This window comes from Dipodomys merriami, unplaced genomic scaffold, assembly GCF_024711535.1.
Source record: "Dipodomys merriami isolate MVZ:Mamm:240054 unplaced genomic scaffold, mDipMer1.0.p SCAF_103, whole genome shotgun sequence".
NCBI lineage: Eukaryota > Metazoa > Chordata > Mammalia > Rodentia > Heteromyidae > Dipodomys > Dipodomys merriami.
In genome coordinates, this window is record NW_027202305.1 from 3,219,587 (window position 1) to 3,231,557 (window position 11,971).

General features: G+C 46.1%; 1 protein-coding gene across 6 annotated transcripts in view; it reads right to left on the bottom strand.

Moving 5' to 3' along the window:
* Nucleotides 1–8,017, bottom strand: part of LOC138810120 (jhy protein homolog) — a 49,866-nt gene extending 41,849 nt beyond the window's left edge. For 2 of the 6 annotated variants that reach the window (XM_069997310.1, XM_069997296.1), the window contains exons 1-2: nt 7,947–8,017; nt 4,860–5,780 (exon numbers count right to left, since the gene is read on the bottom strand). In XM_069997310.1, coding sequence (XP_069853411.1) covers nt 4,860–5,182 — 323 coding nt within the window. In that variant the 5' untranslated portion in view covers nt 5,183–5,780; nt 7,947–8,017. Of the gene's footprint in view, nt 1–4,859; nt 5,781–7,946 lie in introns of those variants that run through there. The other 4 variants (XM_069997316.1, XM_069997304.1, XM_069997336.1 and 1 more) reach the window with 4 other exon arrangements.
* Nucleotides 8,018–11,971: the final 3,954 nt, after the last annotated feature.

The window sequence follows — 11,971 nt, forward strand, 5'->3', positions numbered from 1 at the left end:
AAGGCGTCGTTTGCAAGGAACATAATGCAGAATGAACATAAAGCAGAAATACCCAAAACCTAGGCCAAAAGTCACTTTGAGTATTTTCATGTGACATGAATAGATAATCTAAAGGCTAGCAGCTATTCCCCAAATACTGTATGGAATCTCCTGGAACATGGCACCTCATGTATTAGAAAAGCTTAGCCAACAATGGCCTTAAGTCGAAAATCTACAGGCAATAACAGGAATGAGAGATCAACATGGAAGAATCAACAAGAATGAAAGCTGACTTCTGGAAGTTACTAGAATGTTCTTAATAACAACAACAGATATAATAATTTTCTCAAGGTAATAATATGGCCTAGAGTATTAGAACTGGCCTCAACTGCCTTTCCTTATTTGCTCTCTCTCAAAACAAAAATGAAACAAAGACAAATCTACAATACCTGTAAAGGGTAGTGATCTATCCTGAGTTTAAATGTTAAATGTTCAAAATGTTCTACTAAACTTCCTGGGAAACTTGGGAAGGAATGTAACCCTTGAGCTTCAGTGCTCAGGAAGCCCTGCTCAGAATCGCGACAGGAGTTTATTCTCCAGCACTCCTCCTCAAGGCCCATAAATCATCTCACATGATTAATCAGAAACACATTCTAAAAGCATTTGAGAGGAACAAATAAAACAATAAAAATGCAAATTACTGTTACCATCTTTTTTTTTTTTTTTTTTACTTTCAGACAATGCTCATAGATTCAATTTAGCAAACAATTCTTCACTGTATCTATCCACCTCCCATTTCTTGTTTCACATACACAGATGCAATGAGTTTAGGTATCATTCACCTTCCATAATTTCCTTCTCCTCCTTCCTGTCCCTTCTCCCATCAATTTCTAGCATGAGGAGGTTTATTGGAAAGGATAAGGCCCTCTGTGGACCCTGGCAGAGCCCACTGGAAGCCAATGGGTCTGCTTCCTGTGGGAGGGGCTGAAGGACAAAGGCTAGCAGGACGTCAGCACTCATGTGAAATGGCATGAATGTCTACTGTGAGGACATGGTATCCTTCAAACAATTGCATTTCTTCACCAAGATTTAATATCACATGCATATTTAGTTGGCACTGGGGTTGTTGTAGCTTTAATCTTTACAAGAGAGCACAAGAATCCTTTACGCTGGGAATGTGGCTTAGTGGTAGAGTGCTTGTCTAGCATGTGTGAAGCCCTGGGTTCGATTCCTCAGTACCATACACACAGAAAAAACCGGAAGTGGTGCTGTGGCTCAAGTGGTAGAGCATTAGGCTTGAGCAAAAGAAGCTCACAGACAGTGCCCAGGCCCTGAGTGGCCAAAAAAAAAAAAAAAATCCTTTATGAGCTCAATCCACGACTACCTACTTTGATACTTAGAAGTTCAGGCTTTGGGGTTAGGACAGAATTCAATTCAATGTCTGGCTTTGCCATTTTGCAACTACATGTACTACATCGTATTGAAGTCTTAGTTCATTATGTATAGAAAGGGGTTAGTAATGGCTCAGGGTTCAGTGGTAGAGTGCATACTCTGCATGTACCTTTCTCAGAGACTTGTGGAAGGAGAACAAGATTGTATATGTAGTATAAACTGTCTTACAAATATTAGTAATTATATATGTATTTCTATTGACAAGATGCCTTAGACACACCCTGGGCAGTGAATTGCTGCTGATAAAAAGAAACCAAGGTGGGGCTGGGAAGGTGGCTCAGTGGTAGAGCACTTGCCTTGCATGCCTGAGGCCCTGGGTTCAATTCCTCAGCACCTCATAAGCAAAAAGAAAAAAGCTGGGAAGTGGTGCTGTGGCTCAAGTGGTAGAGCACTAGCCTTGAGCTGAAATGCTGAGGGACGGTGCCCAGGCCCAGAGTTCAGGCCCCACGACTGGACCCCCCCCCCCAAAAAAAACCCCAAAACAACAAGAACCCAAAGTAGAAGCCTTCAGATGGCTCCAGATCTGAAGAGGTTATTTTGGTGCCCTAGGCACTACATGGAGCTCTTTCTTCATGAGTGCTGAGTGTCATAAGGCTTGTTCTGGAGTGGGTTAAGGACTGTCACATGAAGATCCTCTCTCCACTCTTCCCTCATTCAGTAGTGTCCAGGCTGATCCAATTTCTATTAAGTAAAAGGTTTTCTATAATCCATATACACCGAACTATAGCTTTCACTTTGGGAGGTTCTGGTAACATCAAAACACAAGAGTAGGACTAAGTGAATTGCCAGGCAGCTTTTAAAATTATTGCTTATAAAAGCAAGAAGAAAGAGATTTGTTGGGTTTAAGGCCAGGCTTTGACTAATTCTTTTTGAACTACAATCCCCAGAATGCCACCTACCCTTACAGAAATGAAAGCCTACTTGAATTTCACGTTGAGAGCTTGAGATCAATTTATTTGTATCACAGCTCATAACTACTCAGACATGAACAATACACCTAAGGTTCCTTAGACTTAAGGCAGAGAAAAAGGCCAATATCTAACTGCATCTGAATTACATTTGTGAGACGTTCAGTATTTGGCCAAATGCTTTGCTTCTGTGTCCCTTCCTCATATGGAGCTGACCCTCCCAAGTCCAATGAATAAAGCACGACCCTTTAACAATGATTAGAGTTAAAAATCCACTTTAACCCTGCCCTGTGGCGTAAAGGCTATCATTAAACACTTCCAAGGCAAGTCAGGAGGAAGAAAACAGCATTATCCAAGGACCTCTGAATCAGAAGACTAAGAATCTAATTGGAAATTTTATTTCTGTAAGCATTAGTCTCTATTTTGGAAACATTAAGTAGTAAATTGACCTTTGGTAAAGGACAGGACTAAAGTCGGGTCCCTTAGCAATACACAAAAGAAAACCATTCTGAACTCCTGGGGAAGTAAAGTCATTTAATGGATTCCTGCTTTGGTTTCTTCATTTTAAAAGTACAGATAAGAAATACTTTGTACAAGGCAGGGGATTTTTTTTCTTTCTCATGCTCCCATTTCTGTAAATAAAGCGACTACCATTTACTACGGAGGAGATGATGAAGCTCTTTGGTTAGAGCCAGGATGAAAACAGGTTGAGAGCATGAGTCAGACCACCTGAGCTTTCCGCCTGGGCCCTCAGTAGATGCAAGGGGTGGGCATTAATACAACCTCTTGAAACCTCATTTGAAACCTCTCAGATGGGATTGTCGCAGTATCTTCCTTCCCCGGCTGGGGCATAAGGATTAAATGAGATAATACCTGTGGTGTTCAGCACAGAGATGACATCCTGACAGACATTCTGTTATTGTTGTTGGTTGATTGTGGGGCTTGAACTCTGGGCCTGGGCACTGCCCCTCAGCTCTTCAGCTCAAGGCAAGTGCTCTACCACTTGAGCCACAGTGCCACTTCTAGTTTTCTGGAGGTTAACTGGAGATAAGAGTCTCATGGACTTTCCTGCCTGGGCTGGCTTTATACCGCAATCCTCAGATCTCAGCCTCCTGAGTATCGAGGATTACAGGCGTGAGCCACGGGCGCCAGGCTAGGCCTATGCCGTCTTTGGTTTATTCCTTCAACTTTCACATTTAATCAGGCTCTGCCAATCTCTTCATGAGTACCAAAGTTAAAGCACACCCCACAAAACACAACTGGGGGTATTCCAATATTACAATGTCCAGCCTGGGCAACTGGATGATCACATCATGGCATATTCTAGGCAGTGGAATACTGTAGCACAATGCAAATTCACTTACAAATACAGAAAGAAAATAAACCCACAATATTTTGTTAACTAAAATGAACCAGTAGCCAAAGAATGTGGATATATTGATCTCCTCTGACTATACACATGAGTGTAAGTTGTCAGAGAAAAGACAGGATTTTCTAGCTTGACAGAGTAGCAGATGTCAAAAAGTCTGGGGAATTGTGAGGCATGGGAACTCCCAGGTACTGTGGGTGCTGTGGAAGATGCTTGTTCTCCTGGGAATCAGCCTGCAAACATCTAGATGCACACACCTTAATGAAACTCTGTTTCTAAGGGCCACAAAAGGTGTGCACAACTCTGTGTGTGTGTGTGTGTGTGTTTCCTTATGGTATCTCTATAAATGTTATTATTATTATTGTTCCCATTTTTTATTGTAACGGTGATGTACAGAGGGGTTACAGTTACATGTGTAAGGTAATCAGGACCCCATATTTACTGACAAGGAAACAGACGCAATGGCATTAAGTGCTGTTGGCTAAGGCCACACAGCTAGTAAGTTGCAGAAGCAGTATTTAAACTCATAAGGTATGCCTCATATTCTACACACTTCTCTCCCCTTTTCTAGCCAATAGTTTTTAATACCTTCTGCACGTTATCATATCATCTAGCACTTTATTAAAACAAAGAGATATTGCTGCATTATTTTATATTCCCTTCCATTGTTAGGCAGCTCATGGCATAAAGTTAAGTCTCATACATGCATCTTGATTATTAAAATAAATCTGTGTATGATCAGACAAGACCTGGAGATGGACTTCCACTAGCCTGAAGAAGGGAGTGAGGTAGGATTCTGCCCCCAATTATTTGTACTTTTTGACATCCACAGCAATGTGTTCTACCACCTGAGCCATGGCTCTACCTTTGGATTTTTTTTTTTGGTGGTCAGTTGGAGATAAGAGTTTTCTGCCTAAGCTGGTTTTGAACCTCAGTTCTCAGATCTCAGCCTCCTGAGTAGCTAGGACTATAGGCTTGAGCCACCAGAACCCAGCTTCTACTTTTTAAGTTAAGAAGTAAAAGAATGTGGCATAAAACAGAGAGCCACATTGTCCCTAGATGCTTGGAGAGCTGTGTCACACACTCTGGGAGAGCATCAGCAACAGTGCCAGCAACTATTGAACACGGCCGAACACAAGCCAGTTCCTTACCTGTCCCCAAGGTGGAAGTCTCTCTCTTTGGCCATCTGAGCTGCTTTTCTGCTTGCTTCCTCTTCTGTCTCACTCAGGCTTTCCTGGCCAGGGTTGTCTTCCTCTAAGCTGTCAGGCTCCATATCTTTGCTCTGGTCTTGACCCTCAACTTCAGACTGGGACTTAATCTCTTGGGTGAGGCTTTCTGAATCTGATTCTAAGGAGTCTTTTGAAATCTGATTTAAGTCTTTCTTAGAAGGTGGATCTGAAGACTGGATGCTTAAGTTGGCATGATGGACAGGAGAGTGAACGGAAAGCTTGGGAATTAGTTTATTATTATTCATCTTGAAAAAATATAAAAGTTAACAGGGGATACTCTTGTTAATAGAAGCAGTTGGCTGATATTTACACGTGTGACTTGCAAAAGCATGACCTAAAAAAATTACATTTCTGTTATTTTTGTGACTACTGAAATCTTGACATTGCTGTTTATCAAAAATTTCAACAAGTAAGAACCTTGTTATATTATCTGCAGGCTCTTACTGCATCCTTTTGTGTGTATGAGCAAGGCCAATTGGACAAATGATTGCTTTTCTCTGTACAGAAATACATCTGATTTAGAGCTCATAAACAGCCTGAGTAATTGAATGCAGCTTATTGAGGAAATCAAATGGCTGCTTGAAAGCAGATTCTTATTTCCAGGTTCCAAGGGCTTGTTATAAACAAGCCAGGATAAAGCCAAATAGGGGATAATTATGGACAGTACTTTGATGGCTGTATTTCAGATGTGCAGGGATGGATGAATCTACCTATCTATCTATCGTCTATCTTTCTGTCCGTTCCTCTGAATATCCACCTACCTACCTATCTATCTACCTACCTGCCTCCTATTATCCTGCTCAGTAGGAGCCATGGGTAGAATAAAACAGGTTCAGAGTCCACCTTTTGGAAAGTAAAGGAAGGAGAGAGAAGAGAGTGTTTTTCAGAGCTAGAATTGTAAACGGGGGTTGTGTTTGTTCCTAGATCTTATCTTGGGCAGCTATAAAATTTGAAAAACGACTGACTTCTTTGCCAGGTGCTGGTGGCTCACACCTGTCATCCTAGATACTTGGGACGCTGAGACGTGAAGATTGCAGTTCAAAGCCAGCCTGCGCAGGAAAGTCCATGAGACTCCAATTAACCACCAGAAAACTGGAAGTGGTGCTGTGGCTCAAAGAGCTCAGGGACAGCACCCAGGCCCTGAGTTCAAGCCCTACTACTGAAAAAGATAAAAAGACAAATGACTTCTTTGATACAAAGAGTGCTACTGGAAGAGGAACATATTTTAGTTGACATTATAGGAAGACCAATCTTTGCTCAGTACTAAACAAGAATAAAAACCGGTCAACAAAAGATTTGGTGGCAATGTGAATCTTGCCACCGAGCAACTCACAGCAAGGCTAGCTGACCACCTAACGGATGCCATCTTGGGAAAACTGGAGTGGGGGAGATTTGGCTTGAGTCAAACCTAAGAGTTAATTGGACCCCCTAAATTAAGAGTTTGGTTCCTAGTAAATCTTGCTATATGTTTCAAAGGGTTATTCCCATGACCCCTCAGATGCTTTATGGAAAAGATGCTTTGGGTTCACATAGGATTGAAAGATGATTGTTTAGATCGTGTGTCCTTGCATGTCTACCTGATATTTCTTTTCTTTTTTTTTTTTTTGTCGGTCATGGGGCTTGAACTCTGGGCCTGGGCGCTGTCCCTCAGCTCTTCAGCTCAAAACGAGCGCTCTACCACTTGAGCTACAGCGCCACTTCTGGTTTTCTGGTGGTTTATTGGAGATAGGAGTCTCACGGTCTCTCCTGCCCGGGCTGGCTTTGAGATCTCAGCCTCCTGAGTAGCTAGGATTACAGGCGTGAGCCACCAGCGCCCGGCTTCTACCTAATATTTCTACTTCAGTTTATTTTTATCTCATCACCTTTATGCCAATTCCCCCTCCCCCATAAATCAGGTCACAGAAACTTTACCGTTAGAGATTACTGTAAAATTGGTTTCATTGGCTTGCTCATGTACTTTTGGCAAAGCCTAACTTTCCCTAGCATTACTTGGTATGTTGACCTTGTTGCTAAGGATGCTAAGGAACACTCCTTGAGGGAAACAGACTAACAACATCACAGACAAAAGGGAATGTTCACAAGCACACATGAGCTGTTAATAGATTAACACATCATTGCCTAATTTTGCAAGCTGGTTTGCTGTAGTCTCTCATTTTAACAAACACATATTACACTCCGCCGATTTATTTTAATACCAATAAGCTGATTAACTTGCCTTTTAGGGTGTTTTTTTAGAAAGGGGTAAATACAAACACGTCTTAACTGAAAGTCTCCATGCACACCAGTTTTACCATAAAAATTAAATGCCACTGCCGTAGAGATCTTGAAAAACAAGCGTAAAATAATCAGCTTGGAGAGTGAGGTGTGTGTGGTTCAGTGGTAGAGCATGGGGGGCTCTGGGTTCAATTCCCAGCACCACAAAGAACGAACTCGTGGCTTCGCCTGTCCTTTCATAAAATAATTCGGCTCCTTCTTGCCACCTAATAGTGTCTGGGGACCAAGACACGGCTGTGACGGCCTCGGCCCCGGGGGCCCCGGGGACCCCGACCTCCGGCCCCGGGCCTCGGGTCCGGCCCGTCCTCGGGTCCGGGGACCCCGGGCCTCGGGTCCGGCCCGACCTCGGGTCCGGGGACCCCGGGCCTCGGGTCCGGCCCGACCTCGGGCCCCGAGCCCACTCCGGGTGACGAGGAGCCGGGCCCGCTCACAGGACGCCGGGCAAAGGCGAGTTGCCGGGAGGCAGCTGCCAGGAGCGACGCTCGGTTTCCCTCACCGCCGTCCCCGGGGACTGTTTTAACGTCCACGAAAACGACCGGCCGGGAGTCCGAGGTCCTCACCGGCCGCACCGGCCCGGCCCCCGGGCCCCGGCCCCGCCTCGGCCTCCCGGTCCTCCCGCCTGCCTGAGGGCTCGGCCCCGATCCAGGTCCCGCAGCTGGCTTCCCGCGGCCCTCCCCGCGGCCCTCCCCGCGGTCCTGACCGTCCTCTGCCCTCCCCGGACGCGGCTCCCGTCACCTGCCCGGCGCTCCCGGCCGTGACCCCGGCCCCGCATCCGCCTCAGCACGGCTGCCGCCCGGGCTGCCGCCCCGCCCACCCGCCGCCGGCCCCGCCCACCCGCCGCCGGCCCCGCCCACCCGCCGCCGGCCCCGCCCACCCCCACAGGCCCCCGCCCACCCCTACAGGCCCCCGCCCACCCCCACAGGCCCCCGCCCACTACACCGCTCCTAGAACACCGGCCCCGCCCCACACCAAGGCCCCCGCTCACGACCCCGCCACGCCCACTACACCGACCACGCCCACAAACAGCGCCACGCCCACCATCGGCCCCGCCCACGACACCGCGCCCCAAAGCCCCGCCCACTCCGCGTTGCCCGGAGACCCGAGGCCCGCGCGAGCCGCTGTCTCCCGGCTCAGTCCCGCGTGGGGACGATGCCGAGGCTGGAAACGGCCGCGTCCACGGCCCCCGGGGCTCACAGAGGGTGCAGTCCGCCATCCCGACCTCCTAGAGGTGGAGGGCCAAGGAAAGGCAGGCCCTCGGGGCGGGAAGTGGCCGACCAACGCGTGGCTTATTGGAAAGGCGTGTGGTCAGCGCTCAGGGGAGCGGTGGAGACCGCCGGGGTTCCGTCAGTCCGCAGGCGGCAGGGTCCGGGGGCCCCCTGCCCGGGAGGCGCAGGCCGGGCCGCTGGGGGGCGTGCCCCACGCGGGCAGACCGAAGGAAATGGGGATCGCCGCTAAGCGTGGTCTTGCACGGCCCGGACAACCGGAGCGCAGGAAAGAGGAGCGAAATGCAACCCCCGCGCGGCCCCGGGCTGGCGCTGTACACGGGTGGGCCGATCTGATCTTAAGCACAGCTACCCACGTGTTCATCGCACAAGACGGCATTAAGGTGGACAGTCATGTATGTATAGGTTAATTCACTATCGTAAGATTTTTTATGACGAGCAAAGAGAGCTGGGTGCAATGACTCCCGCACATGTAATCCTAGCTTCTCAGCAGGCTGAGGTCTGAGGGTCATGGTTGGAAGTCAGCTGGGACAGGAATGTTTGTAAGACTCTCATCTCCAATGGCTCCAGTGGCAGAACACTAGGCTTGAGAGAAAAAGCTACGGGACAGCACCCAGACCTTGAGTTCAAGAAAAAAGAAGAGGAGCAAATCATCGGGAATTATATGCACATTATGACATCATTAAAACCACAAGAATGCTTCCGTACCAGTTGCTTCTGGAATGATAAGACACACAGAAAATATCCTCACTACTCCCTTTGTCATTTCTGATTTTCAGTAGTGTTGGATGTAAACAACACTCTTTCGGTGGCAAGGATGCTTGCCTGACATGGCAGAACCCGGGGGAATCTGCAATTCTTAAGCTCTGAGCAGGGACCGTCAGAGCTAGAATCCAGGCCTCTGAGGAGTGTGAGAGCCCAGGCCTGGTGGCCGCTGTGTCCTTGAAAACAATCTGAAGGTGCTGGTTCTGGGAGTGTTAGAAAAACTGAAATCAGTTGAAGCTAGGAACCAAATTTCGCTGCTGGGATGAGGAAGCATTGCCAAGGGGACCCTGAGAGGAGTGGGAAGCAGAGGAAGGAGCAAGCCCTTCCCCTTCCCAGGCCTCACTGTCTCCCTCTACTGCCCCCGACTGGCAGAGCCGGCTGGCGCAGGCGAAGGAGGCCGGGCTCAGTCTGTCAGCCCAGGAGGAGCATGTGTTTAAAGCAGAGACAGTAGCTTAGTCAGTGATGCTGTCATGCTCTGTTCTTCAGCATCCTAGCAGGGTAGAGAGAGTGCACAGAAAAAGCTATCAAGTGCTTTGTTTCCACCTGATGTCATGGAAATACCAGATACTTTACATATGAATAGCACCTCTCAGGATTTGCAGAATGCTTTTGCATATATTATGTGTTCTGAGTTCAGCCTGACCCTGATTTAACACAAGCACACACAAGAATGAGGAAAAGAAGTTTTGGTTTTTTAAACAACAACAAAAAAAAACACATAGGTTAGTCCTACAGGCTCACACCTGTAATCCTAGCTACTCAGGAGGCTGAGAGGTGAGGATCTAGGGTCCAAGCCAGCCTAGGCAGGAAAGTCTGTGAAATTCTTACCTACAATTAACTACCAAAAAGCTGGAAGTGGAGCTGTGGCTCAAATGGTAGAGCTCCCACCTTGAGCAAAAAAAAATGTGAAAGGCAGTACCCAGGCCCTGAGTTCAAGCCCCAGTGGCCTAGTATCCAAAAGAACAAGAAAACAGCCTTACTGAGAATAATTTTTCATGTCACACAATTTGCTCTTTCACATTACATAACCCCCACCCCCCATTACTCAAAGCTGCTCATTAGATAAATATCTACTGAATTAATAAACAGTAACAAAAGGACATAAGTGGCATGCAGTACATGCGTGAGGTCGTGTAACCATTCCTGTGGGATCCGGTCCTCTCCACCTCCCGGGCGCCAGTGAACACCGGTCTTCATCTCCATTCCCGGCGACCTTCAGGCCTTGGCAACCGCTAATCTTGCTCCCGTTGCCAGGGACTCACCAGTACAATAGAAATGTCCAGATTTCAACTTAAATCTCAAAGGGTCAAGTCTCTAACATATGCAAGATGCATTAAAATGAAGAAGAAAGATCATGGAAAAAGACAGTGAAAAAATACAGCTCTTAAAGTTGTTAACAGTACAAAAAGAAGGAAAAGTTAACAAAATTACAGTTACACTAAAATATGATTTCCTGCTTATCACTAGTAAAATGTCCAAATATTTTTCCTAGCATCTTATTTTAAAAAGCTTTCATCTTTTCTATTTGTCTTTGGAGTTCTTGGATTTCATTTTCTATGAAAAGCTTAGTTTATGTGGCTGTCCTTCAAATGACAGCCCAGGCTGCCCTTCAACTCACAGCCCTTCTTCTCAAGTGCTGGGACTACGGGTGTGTATCACTAGTACTGGGACTATGGGTATGTATCACTATGCCTAGCGTATGCTGTACTAATTTTGAAGTTAAAAATTCGGCATATGATCAGGCAATTCTCAATAAATAAATCCAGTCACCCTGAGGCTGGTCCAGGTGGAGGAAAGAAACACTACCATTGTTTACATACTTATGCAATAATACTATCCAAAGTGGGGTAACAGGTTGAAATTTGGGTCTGGATCTCTAGGCTTACTGGTCTCCCTCACACAACGTGTGAAGGGAAGTTGCATATAGCTTGTCACTACTGGGAATTTTCCTTTTTCTACGGGGACATACTTTGTCCCACAAATCAGAACCTAATTCAAATCTGTTTCCTGTCTGAACTAAAAATTGTTGCCTTGTTGAGCATGGTGGTACACACCTGTAATCTCAGCAATCAAGAGCTGGAAACAGGAGGGTTGCACGATGGAGATTGCTTTGGTTACAGCAAGTTTGAAGCCAGCCGGAGCTACTTGGGGAGATGCTGTTAACAAAATAGATAAAATGACCCATTGTCTCATTAAACTGTAAAAGGACCTAGTAGAATTATTTTCTAAAAGTCAATACAGGTTTTTCACTATGGTTAGGCCTCCATAGACATTAGGCAAGGAATCTTTTTACAAGTAAGTGTGAGGCATTGGGGAAAATGTAAGAGGTTTTTGCTGTCTAAATTCTGGAGCAAAAAAAAAATGTAGGGGAAAAAGTTAACATATTTGCACAGATCTAGATAATGAGCAGTGGTGATAAATCTGTGAATATATTACTGGAAGGAAGCTGGCTTCTCCTTTAGAAGGTACAAGATTATAAAAATAGAGCTATATTTCATCTAGATCAAAACTCCCTTATAAATATAAAATCACCACTACTTCAGCCAGGGGAAGTACCAGGAGATTATGTTGTTGGGTTAAATTAATGGGTTCATTAACGATTGGTAGTTCAAACCTCGCTCTTCATCTACAGGGCGCTTGGTCTCCGTGCTATAATCTTTGCTGTTTGATATTTTCACCTAATGATAGGTAGATACTACAGTTGGTGCTTGGAGCCAGACAAATTTTTTAAAGTAACATGAGAGTAATGTAAACATGTTAAAACTTAGTTCC